The 25010-nt window shown below is 49.2% G+C and overlaps 1 protein-coding gene across 2 annotated transcripts in view; it reads left to right on the top strand.

The window, feature by feature from the left end:
- The window catches only part of IGF2BP1 (insulin like growth factor 2 mRNA binding protein 1), a 36098-nt gene extending 12269 nt beyond the window's left edge, over positions 1 to 23829 (top strand). The window contains exons 3-15 of one of the 2 annotated variants that reach the window (XM_016158432.2): positions 10529 to 10577; positions 11097 to 11148; positions 13476 to 13539; positions 14784 to 15065; positions 15941 to 16075; positions 17014 to 17136; positions 17777 to 17912; positions 18627 to 18749; positions 19123 to 19239; positions 20112 to 20186; positions 20918 to 21049; positions 21297 to 21410; positions 22379 to 23829. In XM_016158432.2, coding sequence (XP_016013918.1) covers positions 10529 to 10577; positions 11097 to 11148; positions 13476 to 13539; positions 14784 to 15065; positions 15941 to 16075; positions 17014 to 17136; positions 17777 to 17912; positions 18627 to 18749; positions 19123 to 19239; positions 20112 to 20186; positions 20918 to 21049; positions 21297 to 21410; positions 22379 to 22471 — 1495 coding nt within the window. In that variant the 3' untranslated portion in view covers positions 22472 to 23829. Of the gene's footprint in view, positions 1 to 10528; positions 10578 to 11096; positions 11149 to 13475; positions 13540 to 14783; positions 15066 to 15940; positions 16076 to 17013; positions 17137 to 17776; positions 17913 to 18626; positions 18750 to 19119; positions 19240 to 20111; positions 20187 to 20917; positions 21050 to 21296; positions 21411 to 22378 lie in introns of both variants that reach the window. The other variant, XM_016158431.2, reaches the window with a different exon arrangement.
- Positions 23830 to 25010: the final 1181 nt, after the last annotated feature.

The raw sequence follows: 25010 nt of genomic DNA, 5'->3' as shown, positions 1-25010 counted from the left end.
AGAAAACAGAAAATTCTTCCCTAGTCTAGGAAGCTAAGATGGGAAATAGGAATATTCTGCTCAGAAGAAAATAACCCATGGAGAGGGAGCCGAACAAAGTGGAGGACTTGAGTGGGGTTAGAATTCAGGTGCCTATCTCAGCCTGTCCTTTCCCCAGATGTGTAAACCGTGGGATCCTGGGGTCAGTGTCTTTTGCTGGGCCTCACTCCATGCCTCATCTGAATTCTCCCATCTCCAGAAACCCTGTGAAATAAGTTGGTTAAGTATTTTGAGTTGTATGAACCTCCATTCTTTAGCACTTCTGGTAGGCACCAGGGCTCCAACCTTTGGCTGATCCCCACCTCTGCTCTTCCTTTGTTCGGGTTCAACTCTGGGGAAAATGGGAGGTTAGGGGGAAGGGCAGGGACTGAGACGCTTCCCTTCCCATCCCTCCTCCTCCTCCTAGCAGGAAGGGACAAAGAGTTGACCTTTGTTACATTCCTACAGAATCATAATTCATAGTTCATATATGTTTTTGAGGAGCAAGAACCCATTTACCTTTTTTTTCCTGACAAGCAGGCGCAGGCTTCGTTGTGTAGTAACACTTGGGGGCTAGTGTCACCTTGAGCTAGTCACTTAACTCCTCTCAGCCTGTGTTTTGATCTGCAGAATGGAAATAAAGTATTCTCCATCTTCTGTGGTTTAGAGCTCAAATTAACCTCTTGTTCTAGGTTCATACGAGAATGTGGTTGTAAAGAAGTACTTTGTAAACTCTAAAGCATTGTGCAAATGTGAGTTATTAATAAGAATATTAATTGATGACACCTCAAAAGGGCAGATAAAGCGCTTTGCACCCCCGTCCCCACAAATGCAGACGTGGGGATGAGTATGACTTCTTCTATTTAACTTTGCTGTGGAGGCTCCCAGAATGTCTTGGGAGAGGAGGTTCTTTTCTCTCCGGGCCTTAAAGGCTTCTTGGTTCCGTGTCCCCTAGCTTAGCCTAGCCTAGCCCAGCCCAGCCCAGCCTAGCCTAGCCCACTCCCAGGCCTCAGTTCCTGCCTTCTCGGTGGGAGGCCTCCCGGGCCGGTCCTGCCTCCTCCCGCAGCCCAGCCGAGGTCTCTAAGGAATGCCGCCTCCCGGGCCATTTTCTCCCCTCCAAGCTTCTGCGGCCCCACTTCCAGCCCCCTACCCCCAACCGGTTCCCACTTAAATGCTTGCAGGCCTGTTTGCAGGCGGGAAGCCCCCTCCCCCACAGGACCACCTCAGTCACAGCCCTGACCACAGGGAGGTCGGGTCTGGATTTACTAAAGGACCCCGGAGGGGGAGCCTGCCCCTCGCTGGCTGCCTGGCTCGCTGATGGGGTCGGGTTTCGGCTGGTGGCTCTGGAGAGAGAGACAAAGGGCAAAGTCCTGGTCCCCACCCCCACCCGGCAGCCCCCTGTGCGCGTCCCCTCCCCCTCCGGGTCCTGTGCGGGTAGCCGAGGGCGTCCTGGGCTGTGCAGCACCCTCTCAGAGCGAATCTGGGTACCAAGGGGATTCTGGCGGCAGAACATTCTAGACTGGTAGGGCCCCGCAGCAGAGGGGGCGCCCCAGTGACATCTTCTCTTTCCCACCCTGTGTTCTGCCGACTCGCCCACCCAGCGGCCGGGCTGGGAGGGTGAGCGCTCAGCTTTCCCCGGGTTAGGTGAGAGGGGCTGGGGGAAGGGGCGGCCCACGGACGCCAGCCCAGCCGCTCAGCTGCTCAAACCTTCTCAATTGCCCGTTCATGAGGACTCCCCTCCTCCCCCCCAGCTGCTGCAGCCCTCCCCCACCCTCAGCTGCTGCCGCCCTTCCCAGGCACCTCTCTTTCTCCTCAGTTGCCCTGCCTGCTCCTGCTTTCCACTGGCCTTCCGCAGTGAGAGCTGTGCTTGCCGCCTTTGGTCCTCTTGGCTGTTAGGAGCCTCGCCCCCTGCTTCTGGTCAGGGGTGGCTGTGAACCATCTTGGAAGGCGCCATTAGTCCTCCCGGACAGGATCCCTGGACTGGGGAGAGAAAGACCTCTATGGAGAGGGCATTAAGCTCCTGCCCGAAGCCAGGGCAGCACTGGGGATGGAAATCCCTGTCAGAGGAGTTCTGATGAAGAACAACCCCACTAGGAAGAAACAAACACCAGCTTCCTGAAGTTTCTGACCACCAACAGGTCTTTGGCAGCCGGAGTGGAGATGATGAATCTCTTGAGGTTGTTAACCTCATGTTGGAGGGACAGGGCCAGAGCTCCTTTCCACTAATAGGATACATTATTATTTTTAAATGTATACTGGGATGCATTCTCATCCTTTCCCAGGGAACCTTAGATTCCAAGAATTACTCTTAACTCCCAGAGTCTTTTTCTCAGTGCAGAATCGTGAGTTGATTTCTCTTGAGGCTGGTCTTGTTTCCTTTTCTTTGCTTCTGAGAGCCGCACCTCAAAATCCTTGTCTTGAGCTGGGCTCTCCCAGCTTGCCGTTCCCTCCTGAGGAGACGCTTTGACGCTTTGACTTTTCTCCAGTTCTCAGGCATGCCCCGTGATGCTTTCCACTGAGTGCCAGCTCCCTCCTCAGCCAGGTCTCTGGGCCACAGAGTACTAGACCTTTTGGTGTGTTAGGCTTTTTGGAGAGATGCTGACATCTCCATGGAGCGCGGGGGGGGGGGGGGGTGGTGAGTGCTAAATCCACATCGGCGGTGAGGCTGGGATAGGAAATGGTGCTTCTAGTTCCCCTCCACCTTTCTCTCAGTCAGAGCCCTTAACCTCTCCTACCCCCAGGGAAGATCCCCAAACATTTCCCATTGGCAGCCTGAGCAGCATGGTGAGCCGTGGCAACACACCGGGAAGGCTGCACTGCTCAGATTTGGTCGCCTCATTTCCATTTGTCCCCACGAGTTAAGTTCATGCTTGTGCTTTCTTCTCCCCAACTCCCTACTCCCCAGATTTCTTTTTTTTCCTCCCACTTCACACTAGAGGGCTCGTGGGGCCAGCTCCTGCTCAGGTGAAAGAACAAGATTCTAGGCAGAGAGAGCACCATGGAGAGAGAGAGGGGGTTGAAGCTGGCCCAGGCAGACTTGGAATTTGTCTGGAAAGAGCTCCACTGACTCAGAGCTTCTGTTTTGGCTTCCTCTGGTGCTGCCCAGATGGGCAAAAAAAAAAAAAAAAAAAAAAGTGGACTCTTGTCAAACCATTTATTTCTGAGATGAGTGAAATAAGCAATCTTTGGGGTTCGCTTGCTCTTTAATGCTAGTTAGCACCTTCTCACTCATTGTCACACTGTTGTTCTTTGCCTGTCCTGAACCTATACGAAAATTTGCAAGATCGAATTTTCGGTGAGTACCCTTTATCCTGCTAACAAATCTCTCTGACAGTCATCCAGCCGTATTATAGTGTAGTTAGCTTTTCTGCAAGTTAAATCCTGTGCCCAAATTAGAGCCGCATGCAGTAAAAGCCAGTTGGCACGCACTTAGCCATACAGAATATGGGCATTTTTCCTGCTGCTGACATCGAGGCTGTTCAGACTTCTGCTGTGTTAACACTTCTTGTCAGAGGGAATGTAGTGAGGTTTGGTGAGATGAGTGTAAACCACCAGTTTTGGGGGGATAGTCGAGTTCTAGTCCTACCTCAAAATTACCTAGACTTTTCCCTTTCCTTTGGCCTCAGTTTCTCCATCTACAGAATGAGGGTGACTGTTTAGGGCCCTCTCAAGGCTTGAGGTGTGTGTGTGTACACCTCTCTTGCCTCATTTATGAATCATCTCCTTCGACTGGAACTTCCTAGTGCCAGGAGAGAGACTGACTGACTGACTGACTGACTGACTCTCCTTGGTGTGGTGTAAGAAGCCCGGTGATCTTTTTTCCCTGAATCCAGGTAGGCCAGGAGCATGTTAAATATGGTACAAAAAGCCTTCCAAATGAGAGGAGATAAACAGGTTCAGCCTAGAGCCTTCTCCGGTAGACTTTGTTTCTCCTCCCTGCTTTTCCGCAACATGAGCGCAGGAGTTGGCACACGCATGGGACGGTGCCTGTGCGCCACGTGCATTTAAAAGACCGCGCTCACGGAACGACAGGTAGATTCCCGTAGTGGAATTCAGGTCCACTCCTACACTGCCGTTCTCCTCGGTGGTGGCATCTGCTTTGTCTGGTCCCGCACCTTCCACGGGGTTTGTGTTTTCCTTTCTAGCAGCTCCTACCCTGTCCATCAACTCACTCGACAACCCACCTGCCCGCCCGCCCGCCCTTCTGCCCCCCCTGTCTGGCTGCCCTGCCTCTGGATCAGCCTGGCGCAGAGCCCTGGGCATTGGGCCAGCTCCTCCTCCCCTCTCCAGCCCTTCCTCCTTTCTCAGCTATTGCCATGGCTGGAGCGTGCCAGGTCCGCCCCCTTCAGAAGCTTTCCTGGACAATTACGCCCCCCCCCCCGCCACCCCCCCCCCACCTTTCCGTGCTACAGGGATAAGGAGGCAGGGAGGAGAGGAAAGACTAGGTCAGTGGTGATCTTATGGGAAAGGCAGCGGTTGGCACGTTAGGACATCTTTTATGTGTGACTTCCAGCTGGGAAAAACAACTGGGAAGGGAGCCAGCTCTGGGAGGGTGCTTCTACTCCAGTGTCAGCCACATGGGACTCTCTTGTCGAGTTGGCGGGATCACCCACTTCTGAAGGGATGCAGTGGACAGCCGACCTCCATGCCTCTTAACCTGTTCACTCATTCCCTTCTCCCATCCCAGACCAAAGTGCTGGACTATAAACTCCACAAGAGTGGGAGGCATCCCCGTGTTTATCACCCCGGGCTCTGCGCTGTAGCACAATGCCCGTGCTCAGCACCGAATGATAGAAATGCAATGACAGCCACATGAGTCAGTGTAGATTTTCTAAGAGCCACGTTAAAAAAGAAAAAAAAGGTGAATTAATATAAAAGATTAATTCAAAAATTAATTTTAAAGTTAAAAGATTGTTAGTGCAACATGCAATCAGTATAAACAATTAATGAGATATTTCGCTTTTTGGCAGGGCACTCTTTAGGGATTCAGTGTATGTTATTTTACACTGAGAGCCCATCCCAGTTGCTATGCTAAGTTTTCAGTGAGAGCAATTGATCTGTATTTAGATTTTATAAAGTTTGTGGATAAAAAAAGTTACATAAACACTTCAATAAAATTATAATTCAGTTCCTAAGTTACAGTAGCCACAATTCAAGTGCTCAGTAACCACATGTGACTGGGGGCTACTGTCGTGTGGCCAGCACAAGCCCAGGGCGTAATAGAGTGCCAAGGAAACCTGTGGAATGAAGGACCCCAGCATTCTTTAAGGAAAGTTGTGGTGAGGCGTTCCATTCACCACTGATTAGAATTAGGTGAGCAAGATGTGCTTCTGCAGGTTCGAACCATCTTAGTTGCTTATTCATTTCCAATATCTGAGCAGCAACCCCAACCCCATCCCCCAGTCAAGCCTTTCTGCTTGTCTTGGGTTCATTTCTTTCTGTCATGGTTGCAGGCTTGAATGAAGACATGAATATCATTGGGGATGAAGTTGAATGTGGGAAGGTGTCTTAACTTTGGATTTATGACTGGATCCCAAAACCTTTATTAATCTCCCAGATTTTGAAGTTGTGTGCAAAATGCATTTTTTTCTGGGGGAGAGCGTTCTTTCATTTTCTAATGTTAACCAAAAAAAAGGTTAAGAACCCCTTACTTGGACCATCAGGGCACAGAAAATCCCTCTAATTAAGAATGTAGGTGGACAGGGTTGATCCCAGTTTGAGGACCCAAGATCTTGTAAGATCAGCAAAACCTTATCCTTGTTTCCCAGTTGTAAGAAACTGAGGTCCAGAGAGTTGAAGGCTTGACTTGCCCGAGGCCACACAGCCTGCTGGTCTGGGGGAGGAGTGGAGGTAGAGGCTCTAATCTGGAGATCCCAGTTTAATCCTAGTTCTTTGGCAGAGATGAAAGTCCAGGTTTGACTCACAAGAGGGGCCTCTGGGGCTTGGGGCCCCAAGTTTTCCTAAACCTCTTACTGTTCCTTCCTCCCCACCTTCAACTGACTTGCCCTACCTTGGTTCAAAGGAACTCCCTCTAGGGAGGGGTGAGGCCATCTGAGTGATTGAAGATGGCACCCTCCCCAAAGGGATTGGGGTAGAAAGAGGAAGGAGCACGTTTGCAAAGGATTAGAAAAAGAACAGCCCCTGGAGCAGTTTTTAGCTTCCCCACCCCTCCTGGAGACCTCGAGTCACTGTTGCAGTCAGTGTGCATCGTGAGAAGGGTCCCATCCGTGCATCTGCTCCTCCCTCTGCTGGACCCCAAGCCCGTACTCTTCCTGCCCCCAGCTTGCATAAAATGCTCGTCCCCCCCAAAAAAAATCCTTTTTTATTATGGAAAAAAGTAAGCATAAAAAAGTGGAGAGGATAGTGTAATGAACCCCATCACCTAGCTTTAAGAAATACCGACTTAAATCAAATGTTTTCATTTGTCTCCCCATCCCCTGATTATTTTGAAGCACGCTCTGCACTGTAGCACAGGGCTCGTGCTCAGCACCGAACGATAGAAAAGCAATTCATCATTTCATCTGCAACTATTTCGGTGTGTATTTCTAAAATGTGAGAACTTAAAAATCGCTATGATTTTTTTAAAAAGTTGTTATGAAACATGTAGACAGCGCTCAATATGCCATCGAACCACTTGTCAACTATGGAATCTGCTGGAAAAAGAAGTTACTTACTAACTTACGGGGACTTTAGAGGTGGGATGTTTTGATTTCTTGGAGAGCAGCACCACTCGGCAGGTCCTGTTCACTACGGTGTGTGAACTCTGAATATTTTAAATTTCTCCTCTAGCCTAATGGCTATATTTTGGCAAAGGCCTTTTGTCTTTATGCCATCAAAAAGGCAGCACTGGGGGGCACTGCTAAGAGCCTGGAACCAGACAGGCTTTGGGTTCAAATCCTGGTTCTGCCTCTTAGTGGCTGTGTGACTTGGCAAAGATACTCAGCTTCCCAATCTCAGGAACCTGATGTGTAAAACGGAGCCGGATGTGGGTAATGGGAGGCTTATAGGAGGTGCTGAATCTCAGCCTGGCATCTGACAAGCACTCCTCAAATAGTAGACCCATTTTCCTTCCAATTCAGTGTGTCGGTGACAATTCTCTGAAAAGATGACAAGAACGAGAGCCTCCTGCCCAGGGAGAACTCTGAACCATACTTCCAAGTGCCCAGATTCTGTGCTTCTTGAATCTTATTTTCCTACTCAACTCTTCATGCTATTGCACGGATGGATGCTCTGTCCCACTGGTCTCTTCTGGAATCTCCCCTGGGCTAGAGAAGAATGGTCACTTGGTCCCTGTGGCCCTCATTCCCCCTGCTTGTCTCTTGCATCAGAGTAGTAGGTCCCCTGTGGTTACTCTATATCTGGGGAGCTGCCCCAGTCTGGCAACTGCCCTGCAGGTCAGGGCAGGCAGAGAGGTCAAAAGCTACTATAGTGGTGGCACCTAGGGAAATAATTAGGCTGCAGCGATTGCCTGCATTGTATTGCCCGGGGCTTGTGGCTTCATTCTTTCACTCAACAGGTTTATCAGCTCTGGGATGGTGGTTCCTGAACCTCTAGGAGATTTTTTGCCTCTTTTGAACAATGGATCTTGGGGTTTAGGCACCCCAGGCCCAGCTCAATATAGTGCCCTATTACCTGTAGGGCAAAAAGACTTTGTTCGATCCTATTGGAAGCTGATCCACTGGGGTGCTGGAGTGGGTCGCTTTAGTTGTCATAGGGAGGTGGGAGCGTGGAGGGTGGGACTCTAGGCTGTGGTGTTTCCCACTAATTCCCCACCCGTGCAGAAGTCTGTTGTACTATCACTCCAAGCTGCTTGTCGTCGGCTCTGCCTTCCCACCTGCCTCTTCCCATGCTCGTCTGGACGCCTCTGGACTCCTGGGGCCTGGGTCATGGAATGAGAACCCTGCTTTAAGTCTTATCACAAAAGCTCTGTCAGTTTTCCATGGGAGGAAACTAAGGTATTGAGCAAAGATGTGACTGGTCAGGGCATTCTTAGTTTCCATCCGGATGCCCCCAGCCCTCAGCACACTGCCCCAACCTAGCACACAACGAGCCTTCTGTAAATGTTTGTAGAGTGAACGAGTTACCCAGGGAGGGACTCGGGGACCCAGGGAAGGAGTGTACTTGGTATAGTTCCCATACAGTTCCCCACAGTGCCCCATGGCCTTTGGTCTTGATCGAAACTAGGTATAGAAACCATCATACTTCGTAGAAGTCAGACCAAGGGCTTAAAAAGACAAAGGTTCTTCATAGCCACTGGTGTGTTTTTGTCAGGGTTGGGGGCTTTGCTGAAAGGGGGCTCGGAGGCCTGAAGGGGCATGGGGGAGGGCTACAGGATGTCTTTTCCTTCATTGGTTGGGTGGCCCTGCCCTCCTCCCCCTCCTTCTCCTGGAACATTCCACACATTCCAGACTGCCATTGCTTTCAGGATATGGATTAACATCCCGAACAGAGATTTGATTTCACCACCCCATCTCCTCCCCACCCTGAACAGAAAGCTTTAAGGCGAGGAGTTTGAAGGAGGCGGGTATTTTTTGATCTTTGACCTGAGATGATACTAAGGGGCCATCTTGAAAGAGTGCTTGTCAAACTGAGCTCCTGAGCTGGGGTTGCTTTAGGCCCTGACTGGCTTGAACTCCGGCTCCCCTTCCTGGCTGGCAGGCCCCGCCCGCCTCTGCTCTTCATCCAGAAGACTCCCCTTGAGGGAAGGCGTGGGCTTGGGCCACCTCTGTCATTGGTGTCAAGCTGGATCAGTGTTCTTCCAATGGTATAATTATTTTTTTCTCAATTCTCCTGGAATTTGACTTTCATTGTGAGGGATCCTGGATTTTCTCTCTGTCCAGTTTGTCACCAAGGGATTCGTATGAGAAATCCCTCACGAGGGCAGGTGCCCTGTCCTCCCTGTTGGCCAGAAGGTGGGCTGGCGTGGGATCCGAGGACCTGGGCTTGGAACTGTTTCTCTGATCCTTGGCCTTTTGTCCTAATATGTTGTCTGATCACTTACCATCAGGTTCGCAAACCAAACAAAGTAGAGAGCTATAGACATCGATTCTCTTCAAAACTTATTTTCCTATCCCCTTAAGTTGTTTTATCCCTGAAAGAGATTTCCTTAATATAGTTCATCAATGACTTTCCATACTCAGAGCCTCCTAGCTAGAAGGGACTTGGAGATGCTTTCATGTCCATTTTATAGCTGAAGACATTTGAGGTCATGGGGGTGAAATCTGTGAGCTGGCCCCGAACAGCCAAGATTGAAACATTTATAGTTGGACCTTAGCATCCATTCCCTTGGTTCCGTATGTTTTCAATACCCCTTTCTCCTGGCTTGGCAGGAACTGACATGATCCCCATTGCGTAGGGAGACAGCGGCTGCCGCGGAAGTGGCTGAGTCAGGCGAACACCGAATCAGGAGCAGTTGAAGGGCCAGAACTGGACTTTCTTGCTTCCTAGTCCAGTTTTTCCTCATGCCAGTACAGTTTTGTTGGACTGCGTCTTGAACTAAGATTTTGTGATCAGGAATAGGCAAAGACGTAAGGACAGTTGACCAATACAGACAAGTCAATGAAAATGCTTTAAGCCCAGCGATTAGGACATTGATTTGGGTGGTAACCAGTTTCTCTGGGAGTCAATCTTGAACCTACAAACCTTCCTCAGGGAAAATTACATTTTTAAGAGGAATTTTAAAAATGGGAAGAAAAAAGGGTAGTTAACTGGGAGCAGAGAAGGAGAGTGGTGGTCAGGATGCTGGGTTACCTGTGTTAATCACTCCCACCTTGGTATTCGCATCTATGATTATACTTTAAGTACTCTAAGCGCTTTGCTAAGCTCTTTATAATATTATCTGACGTTACTTTATACACCACCCCTCGAATAATAGGTATTATCCTTGTTTTACAAAGGAGGAAATGGAGCCTCAAAGAAAAATAATCTTTCAAAGATCAGTGCTAGTAAGTGGAGTACAGGTTTAAATCTACACCTGCACAAAGCGCTTAACTGCTGCACTATTATCCTGCTGTAGTTTGTTTGCATATATGTCTCCCCAATAAATTGAGCACCTTGAGGCCAGGCACTTTGTCGTTTATCGCTGGGGACACAGCATCTAGAACAAAGTCCAGCATGAAGTAGGCACCGATTAAATGGGTACCACATTAATGAATAATGTCTTATGTAGCTTCGTAGTCTTCATGCCTGAAACACAGTGGGTGGCGATAGATGGCTACTGAATAAAAGTTTCTCTAGCGAGAAAACTAAGGAGAGACAAACAAAGCGGATGTGACTTTTAGGGAATTCGGTTACTCTCGTGCTCAGGGCATCTGACTTTGGTTTTCCTATCTGGTAACTTTGCTTCCCCTACACCAAATCGGCTTTCCCAAAGTTGATCGTTCTTAGGCTCTAAGACTTTGGCGTTGTGGAAGGTAGAGAGATAAAGACTGGGATGAGGATTAAAAACTGCAAGGTCACAGTCCCCTAAAGTATTTGGAGCTGTCACTAATCTTGTTCCCTCTCATTTCAGGAGCCGGAAGATTCAGATCCGAAATATTCCACCCCAGCTTCGATGGGAAGTGAGTGATCGGGGGCAACACTCAGTGGCACAGGGCGGTGGGGACTGGGGCATAAGTCCGGGCCAGGCCCAGTTGGCGGAGATGACTGGGGAGGTCCCCTGGTGGCTTGAGCCCAGGGGTGCTGAAAGAGAGGTTGATAGGGTCTCATCCTTAACCCAGGACTATCAATATTAGTTCTTCGGGATTTTCTCCCTGTACTGAAAAGCATTACATAGAAATGGAAAGCGTGTTGTTTCCCAAGCCCCAAACTTAGTGATGGCAAAAGTTAACCTGCCTCCAAAAAGCCTCTTAAATGTCTTTTTGAACTTAAGCACATTTCTACAAAGATACTATGACAGGTCACCACCAGCATTAGTATCTCAGAAAGGGGCAGCTGGACAATTAGTAATGCTCAGTCCCCACCTGAGGCTCTCTGCCTGTGCTCCAGTGCTTTGGGGTGTGGGGTGTCCAGTGGCTGGTCTTGTGGTAGTTCCTGGGATGCTCAGAGTAGCCTTCCCCTCTTTTCCATGCTCCTCCTAGGTCCTGGATAGCCTGCTTGCTCAGTATGGAACAGTAGAGAACTGTGAGCAAGGTAAGAGTGGGCAGACAGAGGTGGCGGGGTGGGAGCGGAGGACTTTGGGGGATCTGATCTTCCTCATTTTTCCATGAGCAAATCTATCTGGCATACCAAAAGAAGACAGACAGACAGACAGAATGTGGTATGGAGGAAGAGGCTTGGACGCATGGTCCCCAGCTTAGGCTCTCCAGCTCATCTTGGAACAGGTTTCTCCTCTGTTTAATGAGAGACGTGAACAGAGTCCCTCATTCTCCACATGGGGTCCCCGGGCTTCCAAGGGTCAACCAAGGTAGAGATCCTAAGATTTTAGAAATAGTTTAAGAATGAAAACTGCATTCAGCCCGAGTAAGTCTGTAGCCCTTTTACTTTAAAAGCTTCTCGATTCTTTGTTTTTGGCTATAGTAATCAACTGGTTGTCTCTCTTCAGTTTGAAAGCTCTGATTGTCAGCTACATGTCCTTGGTCAATAAAAAAAAAAAGCAGAGGATTTATTTACTTTAGTACACATTGATGGGTAGGCAAAATCAAGAGTTGGTTGGTCCACAGAAGGAGAAACAATAAAAAGAAATTCTAGACCATAAAAAGTTTGCTATGATTTTTGAGGTTTCCTCATAGTTTAAGATTACAAAAAGAAAATAAGGAATTTTCAAAGGAAATGAGCTAAAATAAAATGGAGTAATATAGGTTAGACATTCGAGTAGACAAGATATGCTTGAGTTTGTAGATCTTCGAGAAACTTAATTATCACCTAGTTAGGATTTAAATATTCGTCTCCAAATTCTTTGTGTAAAGGGCAAGCTATAAATCATAAATGATTAAAATATTTGCCTGCATGAAGGTAAAGTGCTGAGTCAATCACACAGGTTTTCTCCTGCTCTAATCCTACAGCTTGCCTTTTATCATAAATGCCAGGACACAACTGGATGCACTGATAACCATTGCCCGGTACTGCTGACAGCTTAGACTAATGACTGTTACTCCTGGACAAACCCAACCCGAGAGCAAGATTGAGCAGTGGTTTGGGAATACATGCTGAGCCTCAGGGGGAGGTCTAGCAGGAGTCTCTCCTGGGCTGGAGCAGGGAGCTTTAAGGCACTGATTCTGGAGGGAGTACCCACTGCCTGGGGAGAACAGAATGGGAAGTGTATCATTTTGTTGGACAATAGAGAGTCTTCAAGTTTGTTCAAATGCAACTTTCTAAGCAAAGTCCCTTCTGATATTCTTTAGAAAGTGCTTATTTTTTAAGCGTATTTTGCAGTTTCATTTACTACTGTGTTTTCATTTAACCTAGAACATTCTTGCAGAATCTTCCTCAGCACTGAGGTGGCAGAGCTCTACTGATGAAGGCTGGAAAGGTTAAGAGTGGTCTGCTTGAAGTTTTGTGGCCAAGGGCCTTATCCTCTATTATGGGGGCAGAGGCTTGATTTTTGTCCATGTCCTCCACCCCTAGCATTGAGCAGGCTGTCAGATTACAGGACAATGATGCATACAACAGAAGGTTATTTTTATTAATTTAAAAGAAGAAGAATTTTAATGTCCAACCCAATCTCCTTCCTGTAGGACAAGAGTATATGATGATCAAGTGAAAATCAAAAGGCTGCTTGTGAAGAGTGTGATAGGAATAAAGGCTGGTGCCATGAATTTATGATGCCCTGATGTGTGCGTTTCCATGGTTAAGCTGCTTGGAATACTCAGTCAGGAAATCCTTTTCCCCTGGAAAAGATGCAGACAATTCCTCCCCTCCCCAGACTCCATAGCAGCCACTCCCATCAACCCTTTTAGCTAGGTTGTCAACCCTTTTAGCTAGGTTGTAATACCCGTACGTTTGATTAATGTATCCTTGAGGATACTTAGGCCTCTAAAATGGATTTGAGTGTTTCCCGAGTCTCTTCAGACATATCCTTAGAGACATTTCTTGGGATGTTTACTTCTATAAATTGCTAATCTCAGTGTGTTGATTTTTAACTAGTTTAACTTTCCAAGGGTAAATGTATCAGGCTGTTGTGTGGGCATGCGCATGCTGCCTGGGCGACTGACCTTCTGGGTATGTTGACTACATCCTTTTGTATACTCAGCTCTCTTGGGGGCTGGGTAAGGAAATCAAAGAAAGACAGAAAGGAAAACGCAAGAAGGTGAATTAGAATCCTCTAAGAGTTCTGGTGAAAGGGGTGGGAAAGGGGACTGTTTTGCCTTGTCCTTCACATATTTTGTAAGCTCCAAGTGGTCTGCTCCATGCCTTGCTGACCTCACAATATGGAAGGATGAACTTTTAACACATGAGATTCATTCATGGCATCTCCAGATTTCACTGCTCTAACCCAGGCGTCTGTTTTGCTCCCGCAGTGAACACCGAGAGTGAGACGGCAGTGGTGAATGTCACCTATTCCAACCGGGAACAGACCAGGCAGTGAGTGGGCTACAAAGTGGGGCTGGGAAGATCTTTAAGGGATGTTGCTGCTTCCAGACAGGGATGCGTTCCAGGCAGGCAGGCAGGCAGGCATCCCTGCCTGGGTTCAGATATTGTTGGTTCACGGTCTGATAGCAAATACATTTGCATGGACCCAAACAACTCCTAGGGAAGGTGGGAGATCCTGTTAGGAGAAAAGGTTGGCTTCTCAGAAACATCATCACCAGTTGCCAGAGAACTTGAGTCCTTTGCTGTGCTGATGGCGCCATCTAGTGGGAGTGAGGAGGAATGGCAACGTTTTTTAAAGGATTCGTTAATGTAATGATGTGTGGGGGGGGGGCAGACATTTTATTGTAGTGACATTTTATTGTATGTGACATTTTATTGTATGTGATCCCCGTTACGCTCTCTAGGGTCCTTTCAGTCCCCTCGCACCCATACTTTCTGGCTTCTTATCTTTTTGGTTGAGCAGTGAACACTTCTTACCCACTGGTGGCGAACTGTACACGTCACGTATTTACCCATTCATATTTGTATCTGCCTTGTTATAGGCCTTTTGCCACATTTTGCTCTTGATGGGTTTCTTGCTTCTTCATTACATTGTTTCTGCCTCGTCTATTTCCTCCAACTTAGGGTACGTTGTAAAATCCCGTCACTTCCTCAAATTCTGTTTTAGATGCCTCCTGGGCTCAGAATTTTCTGGAGGCTCCTACTGCCCCTTGTGGCCAATCTATAGTTGTTAGACTGGCTTTAAATTTAAAGATCATGTCAACAGCTTGCTTACTACCCACAACCTGTTGTTGCCTTATTTACTTTTCTAACCCACGGCAGGTTTGGGAATGGGTGGGGCTCGACTCCGTTTTGCGGACATCCGAGATGCGCTTAAACTCCTGCTTCCAAGTGGGAAGCAAGCCATTCTGTCTCTAACTCTTAACTTCTTTTTCATGGAGTTTCCTTAAAGATGGAATGTGCCAGACTCAAAAGGTAGTTTTGGCTGAAATTTACAAGCAAATCCCCAGATTCCATGGAAATAATCTTATTTACTTTACTTATCCCTTTGATAGCCTGTACCATTTAGGCTGGAAGATTCATTCTCTAAGATAGAAGTGGGAGTGGTGGGCAGGTGGTCATCTCCCTTTAAGTGTGTTCCATGCTATAACCCAGTAGAGTGCTTTACATGTGAAGGGGCTTTGGGGTGATCGATATGGATCCGAGTGACCAGTAGACTCTCTCTCTGTCCCCAGAGCCATCATGAAGCTGAATGGCCATCAGCTGGAGAACCATGCCTTGAAGGTCTCCTACATTCCCGATGAGCAGATAGCACAGGGTCCTGAGAATGGGCGCCGAGGAGGCTTTGGCTCTCGGGGTCAACCCCGCCAGGGCTCGCCTGTGGCAGCAGGGGCTCCAGCCAAGCAACAGCAAGTGGATATTCCCCTGCGGCTCCTGGTGCCCACCCAGTATGTGGGTGCCATCATTGGCAAGGAGGGAGCCACCATCAGAAACATCACGAAACAGACCCAGTCCAAGTGAGTCTTAGCTGCTGGGAATTGGAGGTGGGTGCCAGGAAGCAGGGGTTGGTACCTGGGGAGGTGGGGCGCCTCTTGGAAGCACACTGAGGGGCATCGACAGTTACCTCTTAGGAAATGTCGCCCTGAACACGTTCCCTCTTTCCATTCAGGGGTCACCACTTTCATTCCTTGCCTCCTAGGTAGAGGCGGGCAGTGGCGAGGCAGAATGGGGCTGGGGTGTGCCATATGGTGGCGATGGCTGGGCCTCGCACTGTCAGCAAGAAGGGTTCTATCATTTTTAGTAGAAAGTCTCATCAAGTGGACCCTGTCTTGGAGAGTCAGTCTCTCTTTGGTGCTCTAGGATTTTAACGCCACTTTTATTGGTCTCGGCAGGGCTGGTCGGCCTGGCCAAAGTCAGGGTCCTCAGTCATAGGTCGCAATTCCATTCCGCCTCCCATGCTACCACAACTGGTCCCTCTTTAATCTTGACCAGCTGATCAGTGTACTCTGTGGAAAAGAACAGGTCACATTTATGTCCTTATTCACAGTAAAGTCTTAATTATTACTTTTAATTTGGGACAACATGCCTTCCCTTTATAGTTGTTTCGAGGGGAAGTGCAGCTTCAGCGTTGTGAGCCGTTGCTCCCCAAACCTGCGTTCCCACGGTAGGTGCCATCACTCCAGCCACTGACTCCTAATTAAGTCAGGGTCCTGGGCAATAAGCCGGTCATGTGTCTCTGGCCCTTTCTCTGCCCTTCCCAGTTCTGCCCTTGATTGGCCCTGTTCCAAGAAGAGCAGATCCTGTGCCTTTGGTTGAGGAGCGGTGTGAAGAGCCTGAAGAAGACCGTGTTTCCCTAGGGACAAGTAACCGTCCTTGTCCTTTTGGTCCTCAGGATAGACGTGCACAGGAAGGAGAATGCAGGTGCTGCGGAGAAGGCTATCAGTGTTCACTCGACCCCCGAGGGCTGTTCCTCCGCCTGTAAGATGATCTTGGAGATTATGCACAAGGAGGCAAAGGACACCAAAACGTAAGCCTTCGCTTTTCTTGGAACGCGGGGACCGTGACCTCTCTGACGCCAGCACACACTTCTTCTTAGCAGGAATGCGGAGATATGGGAGATAGTCAGAAAGTGTACGGAAGGGTGTGAACCGAGAAATGACGTGCTCTTCCCCATAAGTAACACCTCACATATCCTCCTAGGAATTCTGCGCACTCGCAAGCATGTACATGCGTGTGCACGTGTGTATGTGTTTTGACACGAGATATATATATGTGTGTGTGTGTGTGTGTGTGTATGCGCATGTGTTTTAGCATAAATAGGATCCTAGTGGACTTTTTCTATAATTTGTTTTTTTCACTTTCACATGTCAGTATGTACTGACTCACCTCATTCTTTGTATAGCTGCATAGAATTCTATAGTGTGGCTATTTTCAAGTACACGGTTCCGTGAGTTTTAGTATGCATAGATCTAAAACCACCCCCGCAGCCGAGACAGTGAACGTATTTGTCGCCCACAGTCCCGTGCCCCTTGGCAACCCGTTCCTACTACCCCATTTTTATATCCCTGAGCGACCACTAATTTGCTCATTTTCATAATCTTCTATTTTTTTCTCTCTCTTTTTTTTTTAATTTATTTTTTTAGGCGAGGTAACCCATGGCTGACCTCACAGATTGCCAGGACCTCGTCAGTTTACAATCCCTTGTTTTTTATTTTTTACGCCGACGGCAGCTGGTTTTCCTAGGTGGTTCCCATCCAAGTGCTAACCAGGCCCGACCCTGCTTAGCTTCCAAGATCAGATGCCACCTGGCTTGTAGCATGGCCGTAGACTCATAATGTTCTGAAATGTAATTTTGTCCTGTGGCTCCTCCCGAAAGCTCCGCTGGGGTGGCACGGTGGCTGAGTCCCTACCTGACCCGCCATTTAAGGAGTGCTGGCCCCTCACTTCTTCCCATGTCTCCCTAAGGGCTGATGAGGTTCCTCTGAAGATCCTGGCCCATAATAACTTCGTGGGGCGTCTCATTGGCAAGGAGGGGCGCAACCTGAAGAAAGTGGAGCAGGACACAGAGACGAAAATCACCATCTCCTCGTAAGGCTCTCACATTGCCTTATCTGTGAGTGGGACGCCTGGGGGCCCAGGGTCGACCATGTCTCATTATTGAGCCCCTTTCATTAATACTTGCCCCTTAAGTTGGATGCAGTTTCCACCTATCGAAGAAGCATCAAGGAAACGGTAAAGAAGATTTATTTCTACGAGGGCTGGAGCTCTCCCATCGCCACTGCCATGTGGGCTGGGGGGCTTTCTTTAGGGTGCCACTGCCTCAGTCCTGTGCCCTCCACGTCCCACTGCAGACACTCTGCATCTCGAGGAGGGGGCGCCTGCAGCTTGGAGCCAGGGCTTCGGGGCTCCGAGCACGTCTGTCAGGCTGTGAGAAGGGAATGGACCTAGGTCCTTTTCTGAGGACAGCGTGTGGTCTGTGCGGTGGCCTGCCTCGCTGGGAAGAACGGAAATGAAGGGGGTGGAGTAGCTGCTATGTGAGCACTGTGTGCCTTATCTCCCTGTGCTTCACTCTGCCCTGGTTACAAAGCAAAGGCCAGAGACAGAACTTTCTGGAAAAAGTTAAATAGCGTGCAGAAGTGGTGGGGGCTGCGACTCGTCCCTGGCTGGGGCCTGAGCCCATCCTGTGAGTGGAAGGGTGACGCCGCTCTGCCCCTCCCCCCCGCTCCAGGCTGCAGGACCTCACTCTCTATAATCCCGAAAGGACCATCACTGTGAAGGGGGCCATCGAGAACTGCTGCAGGGCTGAGCAGGAGATCATGAAGAAGGTTCGGGAGGCTTATGAGAATGACGTGGCTGCCATGAGTGTGAGTATCGGGCATCTCTGCCTGCCCTGCTCTCAGCTGAGCCACAGCAGGGTGGGTCTTCCATGTGGGCCGGGCACGGCATGGCGCGTGCTGTGCGGCTTTGGAGCATTTAGTGCTTTTGGAATTCGGTTCATCAGGAAAAGGCTTTTAGCTTTAATTAATAGGGGTTCTTCATTTGATTCCTGGGGCGGGGGTTTCAATCTTGGGTTTCGAGTTCTGTGATCCTCCCGTAATTGTTTGTAAAATTTGTGTAAGTGTACACTTTGGTGGGGAGAGGGTCTCTACTTTTCATCTGATTTTCCAAGGGGCGTGAGGATGTTGTAGGGTAGGGTACGTGACCAAAAGGGTTAGAGATCTGTCGCTGCCGCTCCTCACGTAGGCGCATTGCAGTACCGGGCTGTGAGTTTGTCATCTGTCTCAGTGGAGTCAACCCGAGAGCACGGGCCTCTGACGGAACGAAACTGGTTGGCCCTTTCGATTGGAGTCCAGTGAGAACACCCTATCACTCACAGCTCCGCCCCCTAGGCACACGCGTGAGTGTGACTGAGAACCAGGAGAGCGGGCAGGTGTTCGTGTGGAAGCACGTAGCTCTTCTGCTTTGGGCCCGCGCTCTCTGGGGGTTCTCGCCCTGTCGGTTCAGCCGGGGCCACACACAGGAGACCACACCGGGCCCCGTCAGATCGAGCTGACCTTCTCCTCACCCTCCTTCCCCAGCTGCAGTCGCATCTCATCCCTGGCCTGAACCTGGCTGCTGTGGGTCTCTTCCCAGCCTCGTCCAGTGCAGTCCCGCCACCTCCCAGCAGCGTCACCGGAGCTGCTCCCTACAGCTCCTTTATGGTAGGTGCGAGGTCTTATGACAGGGGACACCTGGCCCCGTGTATGGCCTCCCTGAAAGAGTCCGACTCCTTGTGGGACCCTGATGCTCAGGAAGTCGCAGGGAGAGGGAAGGGAGGTCTGAGGATGCTCCCGCATTGTTCCTGGAACCTCGGCCCCATGAAAGGCCATCTCGGATGCTGCCAGGGATGTTGGCAGCGCTCTTCCTTCCTCCCTCCTCTTCCCGGCCATAGCGGGAGCTAAAGAGTGTGTAGCCCAGGTTGGCCACTGGGTGCCTGCACCCCTTCCTTCTTGAGGATGCATGGCGGGGGCATGGAGGGGCTTCCAGGCTGTGCCCCTTGGCCTGTGCTGGTAGCATGCCCTGTCTTGGCAGCAGGCTCCGGAGCAGGAGATGGTGCAGGTGTTCATTCCTGCCCAGGCGGTGGGCGCCATCATCGGCAAGAAAGGGCAGCACATCAAACAGCTCTCCCGTTTCGCCAGCGCCTCCATTAAGGTGATCTGCTCTGTCTCCTTCTAGGTCCTGGGCTGGGCGAGTGCTCTGCTTCCGTCACCTTCTACCTTTGTTCCCAGACGCCCCATCATCCAGCTGGTGTTGGGGGCCTTTTCCCTGTGGAATCGCAGACCACCACCACCACCCCCCCTTACTTTTGACCTTTCTGGGTCCTCCTCCAGAATGCCTTCCATAATGCTTCTGGATTTTCAGGCTAGGGAGGAGGCGGTGTTGTAGCCTAGAAAGAGAGCTTCGGTTTTGCCACAGGCTGACATGGGATCAAATCCCCGCCGCTAGGCCGTGTGGCCTGAGCCTCAGTTTCCTCATCAGTACGGTAGTCATCGTAACGCTAAGATATAATGCAGCGGAAGCTTCTGGTGCTGTCAGCGCCTGGTACGCAGTGGTTGCTCAGTAAATGTTAGCTGTCTTTTTACCTTCTCTGGCCAGGGTCCTGTGGAGAGAGGAGGGAGACTGTCACGGTGAACAAAGGTGTTGTTACATTTTGCAAGTCCGAATCGTTTGTTGCAGCGGTCTTAAAGTTTTGGTCGAAAGCAGTGATTGTTTTCCCGTGCACTGCGGTCCCTGCCCTCCCCACATTGGTCACCTCGTTTGTGCCCCTCTCCTTGGCAAGACTCCACTAAAACCTCTTAGGGAGATTGGGAGGGGGAACGGTGGGGAGGCCCTACTTAGATGATGTCACCGGAGCAAACGCACCCTTGCCCTCAAAACGGTTTGGGTGCAGGGGCGATGACCTTGGTGTTCGGGGTCTTCTTCCTTCCCCGTGCCCTCCAAAGTGGGTGGTGGAAGTACGCTGGTGGTCGGGAGACCGGAACCCTGGAGAGAAGGGTGCCTCTGACCCGATGTTTGCTTTGCAGATTGCTCCTCCTGAAACTCCAGACTCCAAAGTTCGTATGGTCATCATCACTGGACCCCCAGAGGCCCAATTCAAGGTTCTGATTCTTTGTTGTTTTTCCAAACTGGACACACTGGAATCAAGGGGGCGGTTGCAACTTTGTGTCATGTTCTTAAGTTTCCCCTGCCGGATACAGGGCTGTAAGGCTTTCAGACTGGCATCAAACTTCCTTCGTTACTTCTGTTTCCCTCATTACTTCCTGAAGATCAGTAGGTTTATGGGAAAGAAGTCCAAGGGCTTCTTCCTTGCGCTCTGCCGTAGTTAATAAGGAAGGTCTTTGATACCAAATTCCTTTCCCTGTCCCTGCTACATCCCTGGGTTCTCAAACTTCTGGTCAGACAGCCAAACGCTGATGGTTAACAGCCTGACAGGTGGCAAACAGGAACAGCTGTCTAGGCTGTGTAGAGTGTCTGACAGCCTGCCCTCTGAGTGACTCAGCCAGCTGCCACTCAGGACCACGAATTGCTACCCACTGCCTTATCCAAATACGGGTAGTCGTCCCATACCCCGTAGATGCAGCGGGTAGCCTGTGAATTGTGTTCCTCTTGGAAGCAAGTTACTCTCCCCGGGCTCTCCGATATTACAGATGAGCAGACGGGACACCGACAGTTCAATGCTTTTGAGATTTTCACGTTATCTGGTCTAGCTGGTTGAGCCGCCCCTGGTAGGGTGGGTCTGTGGGCTGAAGGGCTGGATGGAGCTTGGGGACCACGCCTCATGTTTTGTCACGTACGTGTAGCCTGCCGATTCACAACCTCTTCTTCTCAGGCTCAGGGAAGAATTTATGGAAAACTCAAGGAGGAGAATTTCTTTGGTCCCAAGGAGGAAGTAAAGCTGGAGACCCATATCCGGGTGCCAGCGTCGGCAGCCGGCCGAGTCATTGGCAAAGGTGGCAAAACGGTGAGCTGCGAGGGCCACATTGAAATTTCTAGACCTTGATCCCCAAGCCTAACAGTTCTGCCCTGGCCTCCTGCTCCCCTACCCTGCTCAGCCTTAGGACTCCGTTTACTTGATTCTGTTCCCCAGGCTCAGCTCCCAACTCCTGCACTTACTACCTGCTAGTCGCCAGCCTCTTGCCCCTCCCTCCAATCCCACTCACGCTTTCTTAATGGCACCCTGAGCTCCTCTCTGCTCACCCTACCCTCAGGTGAATGAGTTGCAGAATTTGACAGCCGCTGAGGTGGTAGTGCCAAGGGACCAGACCCCTGATGAGAATGACCAGGTCATCGTCAAGATCATTGGGCATTTCTATGCTAGCCAGGTACGTATGGCATTTCCCCATCAAAGGAGGGTGGCAGGAGCCTCGGGATCAGAGAAGTGAGATTCTAGAGTTGACCAGAATGACCTTGACAAGTCCTGTGTACTCTGCCTGCCTCCAGTTTGGCTCATTCTTCTATATTAGGTGTAGAAGTATGTGTACACACTTTATCTCCTCTTAAGATTTTCCAGAGAGTGATTTGACAGCTTTCATATGTAGTACACGTTATATGCAATAACATTATATACTAGCAGTATTTCCTGTTGTCTAAACTTAGTCCTTCCCTAACCTTTTTTTTTTTTTTTTTTTTTTGTACTGGATAAAAAGAAATTGGCGTTAACCATCATCCAGTTTTGTTCATGGAAAGGAGACATTCTGGGATAGTTCTGTCAAGTGAATTGCATTTTGCAGTTGATTCCATCATAAATATCATTCTTAGGGAAGACATTTGTAGGAGGGAAAGAGTGAAAATATGGATCCTTTGGCATTTTGCCCATTTTTACAGTGAGGCTTATTGCAGTGCTTTTATTGTTCATCCATCTCCAGGCATTTCACCCCCTTTCCTGGGGATAGTTATATGTATAGTGGAGTTGTGATTTGTGATGCAGTCTCCTGGTTGACCCTTTGATCAACTCATACTCCTGGAAACTCTAGGAGTTCCATTTGGGATTCAATAATGTGTGTCGACTTTGTCAATTTTTAAAGTTTGTCAAGTTTTAAATTCTGAATGAGTTATACTACTGTCTCTCCTCCCCCCATCACCCCCCCCCCCCCCCCCCCGCTCGGGGTCCACCTGGAGGCAGAGAAACCTAAGGTCACTAACCCTTAGTCTTCCTCATCTTTCCTTAAGTCCAGTGCGTCCTGCTGTTTCTGTTGGGGTCTGGATCCTGACGGCCTGTCTCCCTGAGGCTGTCTCCTGCTTTTGCCTTTGGAGGTTCTCATTCTCTCCTTGTCACCTGCTGTTTCTGCAGATGGCTCAGCGGAAGATCCGAGACATCCTGGCCCAAGTTAAACAGCTGCACCAAAAGGGACAGAGTAACCAGGCCCAGGCACGGAGGAAGTGACCCAGCCTCTTCCCACCGCATCTACTCGAGGACAACGGGCTGAAATCGAGAGCACGTTCTCCCCAGCAGGCCTGAGAATGAGTGGGAATCAGGGACACTTGGGCTGGGTCGTAGATCAGGTTTGCCCACTTGCTTGAGAAAGATGTTCCAGTGAGGAACCCTGATCTCTCTGCCCTAAACACCCAACCAATTGGCCTAACACTGCCCACCCCTCAGGGTGTCACCGTGGAAATTCTAGCTCAGGGTGCTTTTAAACGTGGATTGTTTAAGTAAGTTCTTCAGGTCCCACCAAGAGGGTGGGCCAGACCCCAGCGGGAAGAGAAATAAAATTTCCTTCAGGTTTTTAAAACATGTAGAGGGGTGTTTTAATCAGCCTCAAAGGACGGTTTGCTTCTTGATCCTAAAATCCTTCCAACATTCTCCTGCTTGGTTTATTGATTAAAATACCTCCATTCTCATACGCTGACATAGCCTCTTCCTATATTCACACTAATTGTTTTATCTTTACTTCTACCAGAAAAAGCGAGGACCAATGCATTGCTTAGCTTATGTTATTGACTCAGAGGGAGAAGACATATCAGCATCTGTAGTTTAATTCCAATCCCTCCCTAACCGGCCCCTAGGAACAGCAAAAAAATAAAGAAAGAAGTAAACAAATGAAGAAAGGGGGGTGAGAGAGGGGGAGACAGATGATTCAAATTTACAGTAATCCACGTTTAAAAGGTGTGCCCTCGTGGCCGATCTGTTCTAGATCACTGTTCTTGAAAAATTGGCACAAAAACTTTCCCCCACTCTGCTGGGGCTTCCCCACCAAGATTCCCTGCCCAATTCACGTCCCTCCAACCACATAGGTCCCACATCATGCGTGTCCAGGTGCACACGGGTGGTACTGAATGCTCAGCGGGATAGGGGCTGACCACTGTACCGTCCCTGATTCCCATCATTCTCAGGCAGATTTTATATTTTTTTAAAGTCTATTTTAATGATTGGATTATGAGCACTGGGAAGGGGGCCCTGCTCCCCTTGATAAAGTCTCAGTTCCATGGAGGACTTGAGTGGCCCCAAAGGCTGCCACTGTGCCCTCGTGCTAGCCCGTGTGTCCGCGCGAGGGCTGGTTCCCAGAGGCAGGGGTTGCGGGGCACTCCCCCGCCACGGCACTGTTCTTTTGGTGGTGGTGGGATGTGGAACCCAGCCCTGAGCTCCCGATAAAGCTAAAGTTTGTCATCTGGCATATATTAGGAATATTCAGTAAATTGGAGAGTATTCGCTTCTGTTTTTATCCTAGAAGCATATTTTAACTGATGGCTTCTGCCTCCACGAATCATTGGCATGATGAAAGATGTTCCAAAAAAAAAAAATAGAAAAACAAAATCCAAAGTACCAGCAACAGACACAAAGGAGTAGATAAGCTTAATTTATTAATTTACTAGGCTCAATAAGATCCCGTTTGAAGTTCAGCCCTTGGGGAAGATGACAGCCATCAGTTAACCGAGGTTAGGCCTTTCTTGATATACCGATCGCCAATGCATATTAGCCAGATGGTGTACTTTAGCTACCTTGGACAATGCTATCAAGTGTGCTGGGAAGGGTGGAAGGCCTCTCTGTGCGTGGAAAAGCCCACGCATGGAGTCCCCTCCTTCCGACATTGCAACAACAACAGTAACAACAAGACATGGGCGGAGTCAGTCAGGTAATGCTGTGCGCAAGTAAACTACCTCAAGGTATGAAGTTACCTCAGCAATTACTTTCCTTTTTGTTCCCCCCACCTCTTTTTTTTTTTTTTTATCTTTTTTTTCCTTTGCGGCTTGCTGATATTTTATATAAAAAAGAAAAAAGAAAAGCAAAAGAGAAGCTGATAGTCTTGAATATTTTATTTTTTTAATGAAAAGAAAAAAATGAGAAAGTTATGTTTCATAATTTCTTAATTTCTTACAACATGAGCCAGTGCAACCCTTTAGGAACTCTGGAGAACAGGCCCCGTGGGAAAGACAGTGGGGGCTCTCTCCTTGACAGGAGGCTGGGGCTGACAGGCACAGGCCCGAATTTGAGAGGGCCCAAGGGGAGGCTCTGGTCTCTGACTTCAGCCTCTCCTGGAAAATCCCGCCTGGTATGATTACGAGGCCTAGCTGGGCTGTAGGCCCCCGGTGACAAAACAAGTCTCTCCCTCTCTCCCTCTCTGGTTAAAGAGCATCCCAGCCGGTCTTTCCCACGAGTGGTGCTGTTGAGATATTTTAAAATATTGCCTCCGTTTTATCGAGGAGAGAAATAGTAACTAAAAAATATACCCTTTAAAAATTTTTTGTATTTCTCTGTCTAAAGATATAGGAGCCAAGATTCTGTGGATGGAAGAGACAAAGCTATCCTCTGACCCTCAGAGGGGTCCACCTGGTCTGTCATGGCAATGTTTTTCGTTTGGTTGTCATGGTGATGGTTTCATTTCGACTCCATCTTGCTTTTCGTCTTGGTCTGTACCAAGAGGCCAAGGGGCAAGCAGATTCTCTGATAACTGCCCCTCTCTATCTCCCTATTTTCTTTAGAT

Source organism: Rousettus aegyptiacus, unplaced genomic scaffold, assembly GCF_014176215.1.
Source record: "Rousettus aegyptiacus isolate mRouAeg1 unplaced genomic scaffold, mRouAeg1.p scaffold_m13_p_6, whole genome shotgun sequence".
Lineage (NCBI taxonomy): Eukaryota > Metazoa > Chordata > Mammalia > Chiroptera > Pteropodidae > Rousettus > Rousettus aegyptiacus.
This window is presented reverse-complemented; position numbering and strand designations above follow the sequence as displayed.